The sequence below is a fragment of the Natator depressus genome, chromosome 2 (assembly GCF_965152275.1).
Source record: "Natator depressus isolate rNatDep1 chromosome 2, rNatDep2.hap1, whole genome shotgun sequence".
Lineage (NCBI taxonomy): Eukaryota > Metazoa > Chordata > Testudines > Cheloniidae > Natator > Natator depressus.
In genome coordinates, this window is record NC_134235.1 from 34,830,098 (window position 1) to 34,849,059 (window position 18,962).

The 18,962-nt window shown below is 42.7% G+C and overlaps 1 protein-coding gene across 1 annotated transcript in view; it reads left to right on the plus strand.

Moving 5' to 3' along the window:
• The window catches only part of DPYS (dihydropyrimidinase), a 42,527-nt gene that overhangs the window by 22,580 nt on the left and 985 nt on the right, over positions 1 to 18,962 (plus strand). Inside the window, exons 5-9 of the mRNA XM_074942983.1 lie at positions 1,879 to 2,035; positions 4,809 to 4,950; positions 6,614 to 6,756; positions 13,540 to 13,747; positions 17,593 to 17,698. Of these exons, the coding sequence (XP_074799084.1) occupies positions 1,879 to 2,035; positions 4,809 to 4,950; positions 6,614 to 6,756; positions 13,540 to 13,747; positions 17,593 to 17,670 (728 nt within the window). The 3' untranslated portion in view covers positions 17,671 to 17,698. The remainder of the gene's footprint in view (positions 1 to 1,878; positions 2,036 to 4,808; positions 4,951 to 6,613; positions 6,757 to 13,539; positions 13,748 to 17,592; positions 17,699 to 18,962) is intronic.

Genomic DNA, 18,962 nt, shown 5'->3' on the forward strand with positions numbered 1-18,962 from the left:
GTTTTGCAGATGGGAATCTTCAAGGCACAGAGCGAGTGAGTGCTTTTCCCCGAGATGACACAGGAAATCTGTGGTAAAGTAGAGAACTGGACTAGAGTCCCCTGAGCCCGAGCCCAAGCCCAGTGCCCTAACCACTGGACCATCCTTCCTTCCTTCCTTCCCTGCACTTTCCATGCCAAGTGTGATGTTTAAAAATCATGATAATCCTGCAATGTGTCACTGCACACAAGCCTGCTAATAAACAAATCCTACATCCTTCAGTCTGGCGGTCAGGTGTAGATGTGCTGTGGCATTCTCATGTACAAATAAAACACTGAACCAAACAGAGGACCAGTGTTTAGAAACCTCAAGTGTTCAAACCTTGCAGTCCTGTTTTACTATCGCTCATATCAAAGCATGCAGACAGCTCTCCACGAGAGAAACAGTTATAGTTCATTAAGTTTCCATTAAGCTTTGTAGGTGCACCCATGAAGGTTCATTAATTCCCCAGCAGTGGGATACCAGTGACCCCACAAAAAGGGCAAGTATAGTATTGTGCCAGCAACTACTGAGTTCAATCCTGGCTCTGACGCTGAAACCTTCAGTGATCTTGGGAGAGTTGCTTAGCCATTTTTGCCTTATTTACCCCATTTGCAAAATAGGGTTAGTAAAACATACTTATCTCCTTCATAAGGGTATGGTGAGGATTATTTAGTTTATGCTTTTAAAGTGCTGTATATAGATACATAACAAGTATTACTGTTTATTCCTTTAAACAGGCTGTAGGGCAGCTGTAGAGCAGAATGAAATTCTCACGCACCAGGGAACATAGCCAGTCACACGTGGAACCATTATGATATTTTGGGCAGCCTGATTTCAGTTAACCAGCTGTAATGTTACTGACTCCAGATATATTGCATCTATGATTTCAATATTCTGTTATAGAGGTTCACCAGAACTAGGGCCTTATCAGTGAATGTGCAGTGCTAATACCAGTGAAAGTCATCTAAAATTATCTGATATCATTTAAGTTTTTGATAATGCTTGTTGTTTTATTTTTTCCATTGATTGTGTGGTGAATTAGCCACTCTGTAATCATGCTTGATGCTAGCAGCTTTTAGTAACAATTTTATTTTCAAGCTCCATCACTGCCACCTTCCCCAGAAAGAAACATTCCCCCTGAAATTTCATATGATACATCTGGGTAGAATTTTCCTGTGAGGCTTTTTTGTTTTTTTGTTAAAAGACTTTTAAAGTTACAGTGATTAAAAATGTCCCTGTGGTTGATCAGAAGTTTTCTTAGCTTTTTTAGCTCAACATCTCTCCAAAATTACTCCAAGTTAGTTTTGTTCTCTTGATTGCCTGTTACACAATTGTAGTTCAGACAGTTAAAAATGTAAACTTGGAAGGTCTCTCTCTATACACCTATACCACCACATAATTGACACATTTTATAATGCCAAGAAGAACAATCATTCCAAATTTATTTATCCCACTATGAAGAAACTTCCAGACCTCTGATATAATTTAATATAACCTGGGACTATGTTCCTTTTGAAATGTCTTCTACACACGAAGCAAACAATACAAAAAAATCAATACTAGTATATCTGACAGAAATATAATTGAAAAGCTTTCCCAAGCAACATAAGAAAACGTAGCAGAGGATGATCAATAATATATTCACAATGGAGACACTGTATTGCAGTTTACATGTTGTATTCTACTGTACCTTAGTGTCTAGTTTAAGATGACAGAGACTATACATGTTTTTTCAAACTTAAATCCACCATCTTCAGGAAGAGCAGGGAAGAGAAACTACAAAACCAGCATTTTACAGTATTTGTTGCCTTAAATGCTTTTTAATGATTATATTAACTTGTCATGTTTGTTTTTCAGGGAAGATAGTATATGGGGAACCTATTGCTGCTAGTCTTGGTACAGATGGCACTCACTACTGGCATAAAGAATGGCATCACGCCGCAGGACATGTCATGGGACCTCCACTGAGGCCAGACCCTTCAACACCTGATTTCCTCATGAATTTACTAGCCAAGTAAGCAGACTAAAAAGCAGTGACAAGTCCTGCTGTATTGTGTATGGGACCTATTAGATGATTTATTAACGGGTCACAGCTACAGCACTTCTGTATTCAAATAAATAAATAAAGTTGCTAGCAAAGCAGTAATGGGGCAGCAAGGCTGCACATTGGCAGGTGTAATCAGTGGCAGGATCTGTAACCACACCTTGGGATGCCCGGCTCCTTGGCTGACCCTTTTGGTTAGCAGGAGTTTGAACCTTGCATCAAACTGCTGAGTAAATTCTGCTGACTCATTGTGCCAGTTAGGGATTGTTCACTCCAGTGGCATGACCCTCTATTCAGAAGGAAGTAGGAGCAGAGACTGGGGGGTCCCGCAGGAACCCTTAGGAAACCAGCCATGAGGAGAATGCTTAAGCTGAGGCTTTATTGGTGACTGAAACAACAAAGTAAGTCAAACCTCAAGAAGGGAATTAATTTGTCATTCTGCAGTATTTGCAGATCATAGACTCATAGAAGATTAGGGTTGGAAAAGACCTCAGGAGGTCATCTAGTCCAACCCCCTGCTCAAAGCAGGACCAGCCCCAACTAAATCATCCCAGCAGGGCTTTGTCAAGATGGGCCTTAAAAACCTCAAAGGATGGAGATTCCACCACCTCCCTAGGTAATCCATTCCAGTGCTTCACCACCCTCCTAGTGAAATAGTGTTTCCTAATATCCAACCTAGACCTCCCCCACTGCTACTTGAGACCATTGCTCCTTGTTCTGTCATCTGCTACCACAGAGAACAGCCTAGCTCCACCTGCTTTGGAACCCCCACTTCAGGTAGTTGAAGGCTGTTATCAAATCCCCCCCTCACTCTTCTCTTCTGCAGACTAAACAAGCCCAGTTCCCTCAGCCTCTCCTCATAAGTCATGTGTCCCAGACCCCTAATCATTTTGGTTGCCCTCTCTCCAATTTATCCACATCTTTTCCGTAGTGGGGGGCCCAAAACTGGACACAATACTCCAGGTGTGTGGCCTCACCGGTGCCAAATAGAGGGGAATAATTACTTTCCTCGATCTGCTGGCAATGTTCCTGCTAATGCAGGCCAATATGCCATTAGCCTTCTTGGCAACAAGGGCACACTGTTGACTCATATCCAGCTTTTCATCCACTGTAATCCCCAGGTCCTTTCCTGCTGAACTGCCGCTTAGCCAGTCGGTCCCCAGCCTATAGCAGTGCATGGGATTCTTCCGTCCTAAGTGCAGGACTCTGCGTTTGTCCTTGTTGAACCTCATCAGCTTTCTTTTGGCCCAATCCTCCAATTTGTCTAGGTCACTCTGGACCCTATCCCTACCCTCCAGCGTATCTACCTCTCCCCCCAGCTTAGTGTCATCTGTGAACTTGCTGAGGGTGCAATCCATTCCATCATCCAGATCATTAATAAAGATGTTGAACAAAACCAGCCCCAGGACCGACCCCTGGGGCACTCCACCTGATACTGGCTGCCAACTAGACATCGAGCCGTTGATCACTACCTGTTGAGCCCGATGATCTAGCCAGCTTTCTAGCCACCTCATAGTCCATTCATCTAATCCATACTTCTTTAACTTGCTGGCAAGAATACTGTACTTGCTGGCAAGAATACTGGGAGACCGTATCAAAAGCCTTGTTAAAGTCAAGGTATATCATGTCCCCTGCTTTCCCCATAGCCACAGAGCCAGTTATCTCATCATAGAAGGCAATCAGGTTGGTCAGGCATGACTTGCCCTTGGTGAATCCATGTTGACTGTTCCTGATCACCTTCCTCTCCTCCAAGTGCTTCCAAATGGATTCCTTGAAGACCTGCTACATGATTTTTCCAGGGACTGAGGTGAGGCTGACTGGGCACTATATTTGCCTTTTTCCAATTGTCCAGGACCTCCCCCGATTGCCACGAGTTTTCAGAGATAATGGCCCATGGCTCTGCAATCACATCAGCCAACTCCCTCAGCACCCTTGGATGCACTGCATCTGACCCCATGGACTTGTGTATGTCCAGCTTTTCTAAATAGTCCTTAACCTGTTCTTTCACCACTGAGGGCTGCTCACCTCCTCCCCAAACTGTGCTGCCCAGTGCAGCAGTCTGGTTGCTGACCTTGTCTGTGAAGAGCAAGGCAAAAAAAGCATTGAGTACTTCAGCTTTTTCCACATCATCTGTCACTTGGTTTCCTCCCCCATTCAGTAAGGGTCCCACACTTTCCCTGACCACCTTCTTGTTGCTAACATACCTGTAGAAATGCTTCTTGTTACCCTTCATATCCTTTGCTAGCTGTAACTCCAATTGTGCGTTAGCCTTCCTGATTATGTTCCTGCATGCTCGAGCAATATTTTTATACTCCTCCCTAGTCATCTGCCCAAGATGTGGGGCCTGATTCTCTTCTCATTGACACTGGTGCATATGAAGAGTAACACCATTGAACTTCAATAACACTGGTGTAAAATTAGCATGAGAGCAGAACCAGTCCCTTTGGTTGAGGCAAAGTGGGGATGCTACCTGCACACAGAAGGCCTTTGAAATATCTAAAACAAAGCATAGAAAAGATGGATGTGGGTATGGTAGGAGAGAAATGCATTGCAGAGGAGGGCTGGATGTCTCTACTTGGAAGAAGTTACTCTTCATGGGGGCAAGGAACTGAATTCAGATTGGCAGGGTTAGCTGCTCTTTTCAGGAGGGATAGCTGGGCATGGCCAGCCTTCCCACAAGCTCTTATGTCCATAGGAGTGTGATGGCATACTTCACTTCATGGCATATCTTGTTTCTTTATAGTGATGACCTAACTGTGACAGGAACTGACAACTGCACTTTCGACATCTGCCAGAAAGCCCTGGGGAGGGATGATTTCACCAAGATCCCTAACGGGGTGAACGGTGTAGAGGACAGGATGTCTGTCATATGGGAAAAAGGAGTGGTGAGTATTTTTTCCTCATGATTAAGCTGATGTTGGAGCAGAAAAATCCACCCTGTACCCCCAACAAAAGCTAAAATAACTTCTTAAAAATACTAGCTTCCCAGATCCCTTAGAGTAGCTATTACGGCACCTGGTTAGATGAAGCGGCAAGGACCCAAATGCAATTTTTGGTAACACATTTTCAATTCCCATTGACTCCAGGATCCAGTGCCCTCGAAGGAGGTGCTCAGCACCTCTCAGGATCAGGCCCTTTGGACTATAAACAAAAACAAAAGCTGAAAGCTAGCAGTCACATTTTTCAAACATTTATGAGTAAAGCTAGAAATCTAAATAAGTGACCTGGCTTTCAGAAGTGTTGATTATCTACCACACGCTGAGTGAGTTGGCACTGGAATGTAGAAAACTCTGACCAATTCAGTACTATTAAAGGCTCTAGAGAACACTGGTTTAATTGAATTTGAATTGAACTCCTTTTACCTGGTGAATCTGAATTTCATGCTGGTAATGTACATTCAAAATATATTAATTTATCACTTAAGAAATGCCCACCCCCCTCTCTCTATTGAGTATGATCTATTTTGTTATCCTGGACTTGGGATGCAAAGCAAATATACATCTTATACACTCTAGGTGGTATTCTGCCCCGTTTTACACTCTGTGTAACGTCAGGGGGATTCCCAAGGGCGTAAATCAGGACAGAATTTCCTCCAGATTTACTATGCAAGTGAGTCATGAAACACACCTACCATTTGCTGCTTTTGAAAGTGTAACACTGTGGTCAAAGTAACTTTTCAGGAAAGATCACCAAATGGGACTTCTCTCTCTTTTCATGACATCTCTCTCTTTTCATACTTGTAGAATGGTATGCTGATTTTTTTATAGCTAAAACTTTTCTCCTTCCAGAGCACCAGTGCAATTAAGGCTGTCACAATTTCTTTCCTTTCATTTCTCTCCCCACCATTCTATACCAGGGGTGGGCAAACTTTTTGGCCTGAGGGTCACATCTGGATGTGGAAATTGTATGGTGGGCCATGAATGTTCACGAAATTGGGGTGAGCGAGGGGGTGAGGGCTCTGGCTGGAGGGGGTATGGGTTCTGGTGTGGGGCTAGAAATGAGGAGTTCAGGGTGCGGGAGGGGCTCCAGGCTGGGGCAGGGGAGGTGCGGGCGGTGGTGGATGAGGGCTCCAGCTGGGGGTGCAGGCTCTGGTGCAGGCTCTGGGATGCAGGCTCTGGGATGGGGCTGAGGATGAGGGGTTTGGAGTGTAGGAGGGTGCTCCGGGTTGGGACTGAGGGATTCAGAGGGTGGGAGGGGGATCTGGGCTGGGGCAGGGGGTTGGGGCGGGGGGAAGGTGGTTCAGGGATGCAGACTCTGAGTGGTTGGCTTTGAGATCAGATCCATTGCTCTTTGAAGTACCACTTCTGGAAAGTTAAAAGAAAATTATTGTATCAAACTCAGCTAATGTACATTACAATGTGTGTGTCAATGTCATGACATTCATGTTTAATTTAAACTCATCAATACAGCACAGATAGTTATTGAAAAGATTGGTGTGTTGTTAGCTGAGACCTCTACACCACTCAGCCATGTGGTTTTGATTACAGAAATTTATTTCCTTCCTTCCGGACAAAATTAGTGTTTTTGCTTCCATGTACTGTTTTGCAGCACAGTGGTAAAATGGATGAAAACAGATTTGTAGCTGTTACCAGCACAAATGCAGCTAAGATCTTTAACCTTTACCCGAGGAAGGGAAGAATTGCTGTGGGTTCTGATGCTGACATCGTTATTTGGGACCCAAAAGCTACAAGGTATGGTCTGAGTAATCCAATCCTGTCCGTCCAGCCTTTTATGTGAAAAAGGAAATATGAAAGCATTTTGTAGTGCAATAAGTCCCTAGGGTGGGGTGAAGGAAGGTCTTATTTTAGCAGCACTGCACATAAATTATTTTCAGGTTATTTGGCACTTACAGTAGTGTATCTAAACAGATGTCTTTGATGTCTGGACAGACTGTAAATGTTTTTCTGGACTGCTGACCTTATAGAAAAACAACAAGCTTTGTACATTATACTAAATACCCCTGTGTCTGAAGAGTAAAACTAACTAATGGAGTGCTAAACTCTATTATACAGTTCAATCACAAGGTGGCGCTGGGTGTCAAATGCTGTATTTAAGCTAACCTTAGCCAAACCTGTCAGAGCATTAAAAGACCTTATGGTGAACACATCTGAAGTTTATCTCTGAGAAGGAAGCTTTGTAATCCATGTATATCTGATACAGAAGCCTGACCAGCTAGTAGCAGCCAGGCAACCAACTCCTTACAAGAAGTACATGACACTAACCACACTGAGACCTCTGTGTAACTATGATCCATGCTAGCTAAGTTCAGCCTCCCACCAGTGCAAGAAGACGGGAACAGGAAACAAGCATCCCTGGCTTCCCTGCGAAGGGCCCTAGCACAATCCTAATCCTTGAACTCAAGGAAAATGCGAGGGGTGCTCTGGGTTAGTGCCTAGTCTAAGAAGGTGGAGACCAGGTCTCATTCAGTTAAGTTAGTGTCAGACCTGCCCCAACCAGTTAAGTTAGTGTCACCCACTGGTGAACGTATGTTATAAGTTCTTTGCCACGGGTTTCAGCTCCAACTACAAAGGTGCAGTTTTTCTGTGGGTATCTTTTCAGTCAGCAAGGCTCTGCTTCCTTATTTGGACAGATGAATTTTAAGTTCAGAAAATGCATTTTTTGTTTAGGATCGGATCCTGCTCCTGTTGCATGGGACGGGAGCTTTGCCTTTGACTGTAGCAGGAGCAGAATTGAGCCCATACAGTGGTTTGTGAGACAAGTACATTACTAAAGCTATGTCTACACTAGTACTTTTGTCGGTGAAACTTTTGTCCGTCAGGAATGTGAAATAAACATCCCCCTGACTGACATAAGTTTCACTGACAGCAGGCCTGGCTCTACGTTTTTTGCCTCCCCAAGCAGCAAAAAAAAACAAAAACAAAAACCACCAACCCCCCCCCCCCCCAAACCTGCTGAATACGCCGCCGCCATAGAGAACAGGAGGGAGCTGCGGCCGAATTGCCGCCGCGGGAAACAACAGAGAGGGGCTGCCGCCGGGGCTGCTGCCGGAGTGCTACCCCAAGAACAGCCGGAGTGCCGCCCGTTCAGCAGTGCCGCCCCAGGCACCAGCTTGCTTAGCTGGTGCCTAGCGGCGGCCCTGACTGACAGACACGCCGACGTGGACAGTGCTATGTCAGTGGGAGATGCTCTCCCACCAACATGGCTACTGCTGCTCATTGATGGGTGGTTTAATTATGCCGACGAGAGAGCTCTCTCCCCTTGGTGTAGAGCAGCTACACAGGAGACCTTATAGCCGAGCAGCTGCAGCAGTATAGCTGTGCTGCTTTAAGGTCTGTAGTGTAGACACAGCCTAAGTATATAGGTGATGCTAATTCTCACTGGTAGCATCTTTATATGTTTCACCAAAAATCCTAAAGAGGGCACACACAACCTACTGGAAAAATGAAGCTAGCTGACAGCCTTCAACCATTTGAAATATTATGCACAGCCAGCCTCACGAGCTTTGTTGCATTTTGGCAATGATTTGAAATTTCATAAGAGCTGCGTTCTTCTCATTTATTAATAAATGTTAGATGCTGGTCCATGTGAAACAAAATCATTAGCATCACTAACATGCCTCAGTCCCCGTGGTAGGATGCAATGGGGCTGCAGTTTTAAAGCATTGGATGATACTAGCGGAAAGAACTGGTCAAGTGCTGATTCGTAACTATGGAGAATTGGGAGTGGAGCCTGACAGAGGAGGCCTGCAGGGGAGATTCTGACATCTCTCTGAAAGATTACCAATGGTGATGTGAGGCAGTTAAAAAAAACCTACAAAATCAGCTGCATTAACCCTTCTGTGTCATTGCACAGTAACAGCAAGTTGGGTGTTTTCGGTGCATGCTGAGTGTTTTGCTTTGCTTTGCTTTGCTTTTCTTCCTCAGGTTATAAGAATCTATAGGATTCAGAGTGACAGCTCAATGAGCCAGTAGCTATTGCACTTGACACAGGTTCCATTTCCAACACTCCACCAGTCTGGCCAAGACTTCCATTTTAAGGGTCCATTTCACATTGAAATATTTGGCCTATTTCTGCAGGATTCACTAGTTATTTTTGCAGAAAAAGTGTGGTGCATAAGTCTCAGTTGTGTATGTATTTAAAAACCTCAGTCTCCTAGTTGTAATGCTTTCTGCGTAGGGGCAAGCAGTCTGAGCAGAGACATGTCAAATGTACGAACTAATTAAAACTACTAGAAAAGATATAATAAAAATTACTTGGAAGCCCAAGGCAGCAGCAGTAGTAACTTATTTTCTACCAATTTAGGATTATTTTAAGCTCCTATATTTACGTATTCATTAAACAGCACTTGGATAGGAAAAGAACTGTAATATTATCGTATTTATGCTACATGGCGTCTTCTTACAGACCCCAACACACACAACACCCCCGTACATCCTGTACTTAAATGGTGAATGAAGAGTCGTAGGGAAAATGTGTGTGGGTAGCTGTACTCACTGACCTGTATTATTTTTAATTCAGGCTTTGCCCATGAACGTGCAATACATGTTGATTGAAACTTCCCCCTCACCCCTGATTGCTCTCATTGGCAGCTGTATGGTGTGTGCATGTTGACAACCCAAACCCCAGTGAAACAAAAGCAATTAAGTGTTACATTCTAAAGGGGAGGGACAGTGGGGAGCGCACAGCAATGTGCGTATACGAACACACACTGTCAGCTCTTGTTTCACTGACACCTTTTAATGCCTGAGAGACATTGACAAGTAGTGATTTGGCCCTGCAAAGGCAATGGGAGCACAGCTTCTTGTAGGGTCAGGCTTTAACAGGCTTAATCTAAAGATCACTGAAATCAGTTGGAGCCCTTATGTTGACTTCAATAGGCTCAGGATCAGGCCCTAAGTGCCTATGCATTTATCTAATGTTGGTGGACAAATCTGCACTCATTTAAAATAAAAATCAGCGACTTGTATCTGTCACGTTTTTTGTCAGTCTTCAGCCCCAGCTGCACACGACTCTTTGCCAAGAGACTGCTTGTTATTTTTTCCTAAGAAAGAGAAACACAACATGTTAGAGCAACTTGTGCTGTCACGGTGTTCTTAACCCCTTTGAAATGTGAGCATAATTTTGAACACTTCATACGTTTAACACCAGCAATTAGATACCATGGTGAAAGGTGTCATTAAAAAACTAGGAAACATACAATTGTGTGTGTGTAACACATGTATAATGATATTTTCAGCAGATCTTATTCTTCTATATATACCCACGCACACTCACTCAAAATCAAAAGTAGCTTTACTGAAGTCAGTATAGTTCCAGTGAAGTGAGCAAGAGAAGAACCAGGCCTAATGACTTTAATAATCCTACTAAATGAAATGGCTGTGTTCATTCCGTCCCACTATGGTTGATCTCAGTCTGCATTTGATAATGTCTAGCTTGGAACAAGAACCTATGTAATTAGTAACCAAAGTTGAAGTACTTAAACTCATCAATGTACTCTCTTGTTCAGGTCTTGGATGCTTGCCGTCAGATTATACCTTCCTTACATTGAGTAATTCCTTAATCCAACAGAAATCCCATTGCTCAAAATGGGGCCATTTGCAGCCCCAATAAAGATGGCAGATTTGGGCACTTAGATTGAACATTGGCAGCAGCAGTTCAGATGCAAGTGCCATTAGCTGAGCAGTCAATATCATGCAGACATTCAAAGCAAATACAGGAACTTTCAGAAGCTTCCTGATAATGATGTTCAGTGATGATCTTGTCAATGATAACCACAAACATTCTGATGCAAAATTGTATTGTCATGCTCTCTGGGTCAATCAGTGCTGCTCTGGCTTCTGTTTAATCAGGTGTTTGGTCATTCTTTCTACTTTTGCAAGTCCTGGGACACTTCAACTGTTGTGGCTATTACCAGGGACTCCTAAGGGTCACATGTAACTATGGAGAGTTTTTTAAAATCAATCAATTAATTTATTTTATCAACGGCTATTAAGGAGACTGTACTAAGCTTATGCAGTACTTTCTGGAGATTAATACCTATATTACACAGGTGTAAAGGAGCTTTGTGGAAGGCAGTGTCCAGAAAATCCATTATGTCATCTAGTAAATTTTATCACTGCCATTGGATTTCTTTCTTATTTGTGCCATCTCCCATGAATTTCATGTCTCTTTTTGTTTAGCGATATGTCTACCTGATGTGCCTCTGCTATAGTATGCTGAAGTAGCCTCCATGATGAGTGTAAGGATTTTAACCATCTTATTTTTTTGACTAGCTTCCACATCTTTTTGACACCTTTCCAAGTTTAGTGGTTCAGTGCTAATGTATGATAGGATATGATCCCTAAAGATAATTCCATCACGGGCACTGTGGCAGTTGTACCCATAAAGATACTGCAGAAAGCTACTCACAGAAACGCACTCTTTCTATAGTTATTGTTAATGCCAGTGGGTGTGCTGGTTCAAAGTTTTTGGTGGGATTGATCAATATTGAGAGAATGTTCTTGAGCTTTTCCTTCCATCTCTTCAATCTTGGAGATGCGTATAAGCAAGACTCCAGAAGATGATCTTGACACTGAAGCATGTGTACATGTCTGTTTTCTACTTAAAGTGTGCTAAATAAAAAAGCATCTTTTCCCTTGGGCAAAGCAGCCATTGAGAATACAGCGCATGTGAGGCATCTAATGAAAAGTCAGGGGCCACTGAGATTCGCTATAACGCTTGAAAGCAATCACTTCCACTAAGTCTTCATGATTTACAGATCAATATGAAAGGACAACTACACGTTCTTCCAAAAAACCCGGAAAAGTGTGGTAGTTCAGTCACTAAGATTTTCCTGCATCTGTTTGCCTAATTAATCCTTTAAGTACTTGAAGCATGAACACTATTGAAAATGGTAAACCCTCAAGAAAATATTTATTCAAAGTCAGTCAGGTATATTAAGATTTTTAGTATTGCTCTTATTAAAAATATAATTATTGCTTATAATTGCTCTTCTGAAAACTGATGAACATAGGGAATACCATCTTAGCTTTGGCTTTGAAAACTCTCTTTCACAAACCAAGGCCTCTGAAATCATGTTAAGGGCTGTATTTTCACATACATAATACCTCTTTGTACAACATGAGTGGCCAAGGCTGAAAATCTCCGGCTACTTCCAAAAGATGTTCAGTAAGTGAAAACATAAATGTAAATGTAAACAATGAAAAGGCAAAACGCCTGAGTAAAAATAAAACTGAGAGGGGAGACGAAAAATAGCTAAATAAAAATCACACTCCCAATCATACACTTAATGGGAGGCCATGCATCAGGCCTGGGGGAAAAGAGCCAGGACATCTGAGTTCTAATCCCAGCTCTACTGCTGACTCTGTAGCCACGTAGGGCTTCTCAGTACGGAAATAGCTATTGCAGAATAAGCTATACATAAATCACACTAATTATTTCACAAGATGGTGATTTTTATTCCAGAATAGAATGTCCAGACAGGGAGCTATTACAGAAGAGTTATTCTGGTCAATTTCCTCATTAAGACAGTCCTTTCATCTCTTAAGGTTCATCTATGCAGCGAGTCTCACAGGCCAGGTTGACAGACTCGGGTTTGGGCTATGGCACTTAAAATAGTTCTGTAGGCATAATGTGGCTTGGGCTGGAGTTCAGGCTTTGAAGCTCCTCCTTAAGCTTCAGACCCCAAGCTCCAGCCCAAACATTTACGCAGCTATTTTTAGTGCCATAGCGTAAGCCCAAGTCTGTTGGTCTGGGCTCTGAGATTTACAACCGCTCACTGGGTAGATGTACCCTTAGTTCTGTCTCTTAGTCTGCCCATCTATAAACTGGAGATAATAATGCTCCTTTACCTCAAAGTAGTATTGTGGTGTTTAATTAACATAAATTGCTTTATATCCTTGGAGGAATGGTACTACAATAGTGCAAAGTAGTATCATCATAGCCCCAGTATAGTAAAGTGACATAGCGTAGGGACATGGTGTTGAGCTCTAGGTCACCAGTTCAAATCCAGGCCAGTCTAGCAGTGACCAATATTCATTACCAACTTCTGACTCTCAAGGGTCTTGTCTTGTTAATGCTTCTCAATCTCTTACTTGCCAGAGCCAAACTTTTCAAACCAGAGGTTGCAAGCTCACTTTGGTTGAAAGGACACATTTTTTCCAGGCTGTAATTTTGAACATAGACATATTTGTTAAATTATGAGATAAATCCAAAAACAAGGATCTGATCTGTTTTTTTTACACTAACCTCTTTGCAGTGGAAAATTCTGCATTTAAGGCTGCAAAGTCTCTTGCATTTGAAATCCCTTTTTATTCTTTTGAAATGCAATTACTTTTCAATGAAATGTTAATGCTGTATTCTATTTTTACAGCTGCTTCCATGATCTATAGTGCAAAGCTGCAGTTTAATAATACAGCTAAATTCTCTCCCCCTCCATTTCTCAGAGCTTTATGTTGGAGTCGAATGTAAGGATAATAGTAATTTGTTTGGGTTTCTGTTTGTTTTGAAAACAGGACTATATCTGCAAAGACACATCACCATGCCAACAATTTCAATATATTTGAAGGAATGATCTGCCATGGGCTCCCAGTTGTGACAATTTCAAGAGGCAAAGTGGTGTACGAAGGTGGCGTTTTCAATGTCACAGCAGGAGACGGCAAATACATTACACGTAAACCATTCCCTGAATATGTCTACAAAAGAATCAAGCAGCAGGATGAGGTTAATTAAAACAATACATTGCTGTAGCACTTGCAATCTTTGTGCAATATGAGGAAAACTAGCTTTTTTGGGTTGTGCGGGGAGGAGGTCTGGGTTTCTGTGATTATTTCACTTGCCTTTGTGATCAGAATGTGTCCAGACTGGAGAAAGTGAAGCTGTAGGTTTGAGGTGAAGCTGTAGGTTGCTCTTCCTCTTTTCACACAAAAACACCTGGGGCTAACTCCAGTTCTCAGGTATATCTGTGTAAGTTGGAGGTTGGGATCATGTGCCTTTGAAATCTTGGTCCCATTCATTGTACAAGTGGTCACACTGGTCTAATCATGATAAGCTCTGAGCACCAGTAATTGCCATTGACTTAACAGAAGTTATAGATGTTCAGCCCCTCACAGAATGAGATCCTAAATTGTGAAAAAAGATCAGCAATTTTCTAGCTCTTTCATAGTTAGATATTTGGGGCTCAATCCTGCAAGGTGCTGAAGACTGTAGGATTTGAGGCTCAAATAGGTAAAGAACAAGTTAAGAATAACTTAAACAAGTGAGATGTCTTCAGGTTGGCAGGGCCTGATAAAATACCTCCTAGAACAGTGGTTCTCAAACTAGGGCCACCGCTTGTTCAGGGAAAGCCCCTGGTGGGCCGGGCCGGTTTGTTTACCTGCCGTGCTGTGTCCGCAGGTTCGGCTGATTGCAGCTCCCACTGGCCGCAGTTCGCCGCTCCAGGCCAATGGGGGCTGCAGAAAGGGCGGCCAGCACATCCCTCTGCCCACGCTGCTTCCTGCAGCCCCCATTGGCCTGGAGCGGCGAACCGCAGCCAGTGGGGGCTGCGATCAGCCGAACCTGCGGATGCGACAGGTAAACAAACCGGCCTGCCATGGGCTTTCCCTGAACAAGCAGTGGCCCTAGTTTGAGAACCACTGTCCTAGAATACTTAAGGAACTGGCTGAAGAGATCTCTGAGTCATTAGTGATTATCTTTGAGAATTTATGGAGGACAGGAGAGCTCCCAGAGGACTGGAAAAGGGGCAAATATAGCACCTATCTATAAAAAGGGGAATAAGGATAACCCAGGGAATTATAAGCCAGTCATCTTAACTTCGGTATCTGAAAAGATAATGGAGCAAACAATCGATTTGTAGGCATGTAGAAGAAAATAAGAAACATTCAACATGTATTTATCAAGAACAAATCATGTCAAACCAACTTAAAATCCTTCTTTGACAGAGTATCAACCTTGTGGATAAGGGGAAAGCAGTAGATGTGATATATCTCAACTTTAGTAAGGCTTTTGATTCTGTCTCACGTGACCTTCTCATAAACAATTTAGGGAAATATAGTCTAGATAAACTTACTGTAAAGTGAGTGCACATCTGGTTGGAAAAGTTTACTTAGAGCAGTTATCAATGGTTTACAATCAAGCAGGAAGGGCGTATCAAGGGGGGGGGGGGTCTCGCAGGGATCTGTCCTGGGTCTGGGTCTATTCAATATCTTCATAAATTATTTGGATAATGGCATAGGAAGTACACTCATAACATTTGCAGGCAATACCAAGCTGGGAGGAGTTGCAAGCACTTTGGAGGACCAGATTAAGCAATGGGACAAATTACCTAGGGACATCATGGACTCTCAGTCATTGGAGGTTTTTAAGAACAGGTTAGACACATGCTTGTCAGGGATGGTCTAGATAATCCTTAGTCCTGCCTCGGTGCAAGGGACTGGACTAGATGACCTACTGAGCTCCCTTGCAGTTCTACATATCTATGATTCTATGATCCAGCAATGCACAGTCCCAGTAGTGGGACTACACATATGCTTAAAGTTAAGCATGTGCTTAATGCTTTGCTGGATCAAACTGATGCTCAGCATTTTCCATGATCAAGTGTCTAAATTACTAAAGGAGGAAATCTGTGAAACATTTAGATTGAATATCTTATGCCTGTTCACCATGTACTACTGGTCATGAGACATATTTTTGCTGCTTTAGCTTTGCTGCCTCGGGGGGTGGGATTTCAAAAACACCTAAGTGACTTGTGCTTCTAAAGCGCTTATGTGCTTTTGAAAATCCTGCCCTGAATCAGTAATATTCATAACACTTTCTTAGCCCTGAAACAGATCAACATACATGTGAGCTTTTTGCAGTTTGAAATGTTTCCAAACCAATTAATTGGGTATATTGTTTGCTCCAGTACTTCCCTCTTCTGGTCGGATGAAATATATGTGCCAGAGGTTAAGTGGGTCTTGCTCTCTCTTCCAACTGACTTCCGCTCTGTAAATGCATTTCCTGTAGGAATTGGTAGCCTGCCTGCTAATTGACATACATAATACAAATAGGGTTACAAAATGCTTTTTTCTCTCTGCCAACCACCTAAAAAATATATCCTTTTTGCTGAGAATTAAAAGGAGATTACTGTTTATTTAGCTTCACAAAGGAAAAAGAAGGGCTGGATCCTATACAGATCTTGTATAGATTGGTGTAAATTGGGTAAAATGGAGCTATCCTGATGTACACCAAATGAGGATCTGACCCAAATTATTCTTGATTCTTTGCCTGATATTTGCCTTGAAATCAGGTTCTTCATTTAAACATCTCCCCAAGTTCTTATATATATTATGTTCCCCTTTCAATGTTTATAAGAATTTTGTGTTTGGGAACCTCTGCTTTACATAATGTATCTATAGTGTACTTTCTCAAACATTCCTAAAGTAGTCAAGCTTTTTCCAGAGCTCTGCTTAACAATTGTCACCTTTGACCCAATCCTGTGAGGTGCTGAGCATCACCTGCAAGGTGCTGTGTGCCCTGAATTCCACTGATTTCATTGGAAGTTGGAAACATTCAGCACTTTGCAAGTCAGGGCATTTATTACTAGTACTCTGTCTTCATTGTTTAACTTTGGCTCTGTGGGTTTCTAATGCAAAATAAATGACATTTAATGCTAATGCTAGTTTACTGCTGAAACCATTTCTGGAGCCATATTACACCAGCAAATATACAAGATGTTCATCAACACGTCTGGGAAAGGTCCATGATTTATTTAATACGTAATGAGAGGCTCATTTAGCAGGTCTCCGCAGCAGGGCTGAGCCTTGGTATCAGAACACCATTACATCCAGATTCTGGTATTATGGCTAAAGCAACAACCCACATGTGGAATTGAGATTAGTTGTGGCACTTGAAAAACAAAAGAACAAAACTGGACTGTATGTATCTTTTCAGAGGCAAATTCACAATTGAGCTAAGGACAGTCTTGGCAGTCACAGGATTTCTGAGACTACAGTAACTGTGCCAGTTTACATTTCCCATCAGAAAGAACTAGGGAGAATTTTCCCTAAACAAAACATGAAGAGAAAATGTCTTTACAAGTGACTTCAATCAAACTTGATCTCTTTCCGACAAGAGCTAGAAATGCTGGAGGGGTGGTGTGCAGATCTGCAGGGGAGGGGACATCTTGCATCACTATTGGGCACCCATTTGTCTTGCCTGCAATCAGAGCAACATTGACTAGTTACTGAGGGATCCCCCAATGCTCTAGGCCCTGTTTGGACTACAGGCTGGGAGTGGAAGGGGAGTGAGAGTAAAATGAGATGGGAGAAGGCCAGCTGTTCCTAAAAATGGCTTCAACAGCACTTAAGGGAGTTAGCCAACCAACCCCAGTTAAAGGTTGTTAGGATTTGAGTGTCAAACTCTCTTGGGCACTTTGAAATACTGTAGGTTGGGATTTTCAAGAGAGCTGATGAAAATGTTGTGAGGCATGAAATAGGCAACTAGGAAATAACGGGCTTCATTTTCAGTTACGTGCAATTTTCAAATGCAGAGGGAAACAAATAAGAAAGAACTGAACTGTTCTCTTGTAGGTTTGCCAGCCTGTCCCTGTTGAGCGAGCACGATATGGAGAAGTGGGCTCAGTCCAGTCCAGCAGGGGCGGAAAATAGACATATCCCTAAAGCGTGGCTCTTCCAGGTAACTCTTTTCTACTTTCCTTTCTGCACCTTTCTGCACATATGCAGAGCAAATATTGCAAGCCCTCTTGTATGTGACAAGTTTGTGTGGGCTGAACACTCCTGGAGGGTGGGTGCCCTGTATCTTTAATTTTGATGAAAATATATGGCAGGTTCTATAGCCTATGCTTTGGAAGACCTCTTGCCGATGAAAGCTTCAAACAGAGGAAATCCTATGGGATAACTGAGCTGGAGCCTGGATGAATTAAGTGCTTGAATGAAACTTGGGTCTGAGGAAGAGTGAAAAGGTTGCGCTAAGTCGATTGTTGAGATAACACGCCCCTTTTTAAGGGAGCTATGTCTGAGGCCATGTCTACACTTACTGGGGATTGATGCTGCTGCGATGGATGCAGCGGGGTCAATTTAGTGGGTCTCCTCAGAGCACTCTCTGGTCGACTCCAGTACTCCACCAGAATGAGAGGAGGAAGGTAAGTCAACGGGAGAGTGTCTCCCATTGACGCAGCACCGCGTAGACACTGCAGTAAGTTGACTTAAGCTACGTCAACTTCAGCTACATGAATAACGTAGCTGGAGTAGCATAACTGGGGTCGACTTACCCCAGTAGTGTAGAAAAGGTCTGAGACAGCAACAGGAGCAGTAACAAAATCTAAACACAGAATGGCTCAAAATCCAACACAAAATTTTACTGAAAAATTGGAAATAACCTGATGTTTTTTAGTAAAACGAGCTTTAAAAAAAAAAAAAAGAATTTTACAGCCCCCCTGTTTCATAATCAACACACTCACCAAGGGGTATAATGTTTCTGGCAAGCACACAAACCTCTGTCAGAAGGAGACAGATGAGCTCCATGTCAGAGACATTTTAGTTGACTCAGAAGGTACAAGAGAGAAGAAAGGAGTTAATATTAGCTGACTGACGATATGATAAGAAGGCAGTGCAGTCCCCTGTGAGAGAGCAGGAATCTTCTCTATCCCCAGTTCTGCTCCTTTCTCACTGTGCGACTTAGTGCAAGTCATTTAACTTGTCTATGTCTCAGTTTCCCCATATATTCAAAAGGCATAAGGAGGCCCTACCTACCTAATGAGTGTGTTTGTGTATAATGTGCTTTGGTGAGTGAAGACACTGTGTAATTGCCAAGTATTAATTATGATGATACACATTTCATACTCTTTAGTAAGCATGCTAAGTAGATACATTTGTACAATGTGCATTAGTAAAGTGAGTTGCATTAACCAAGTTACCACACCTTAGTATCTAAGTTACAG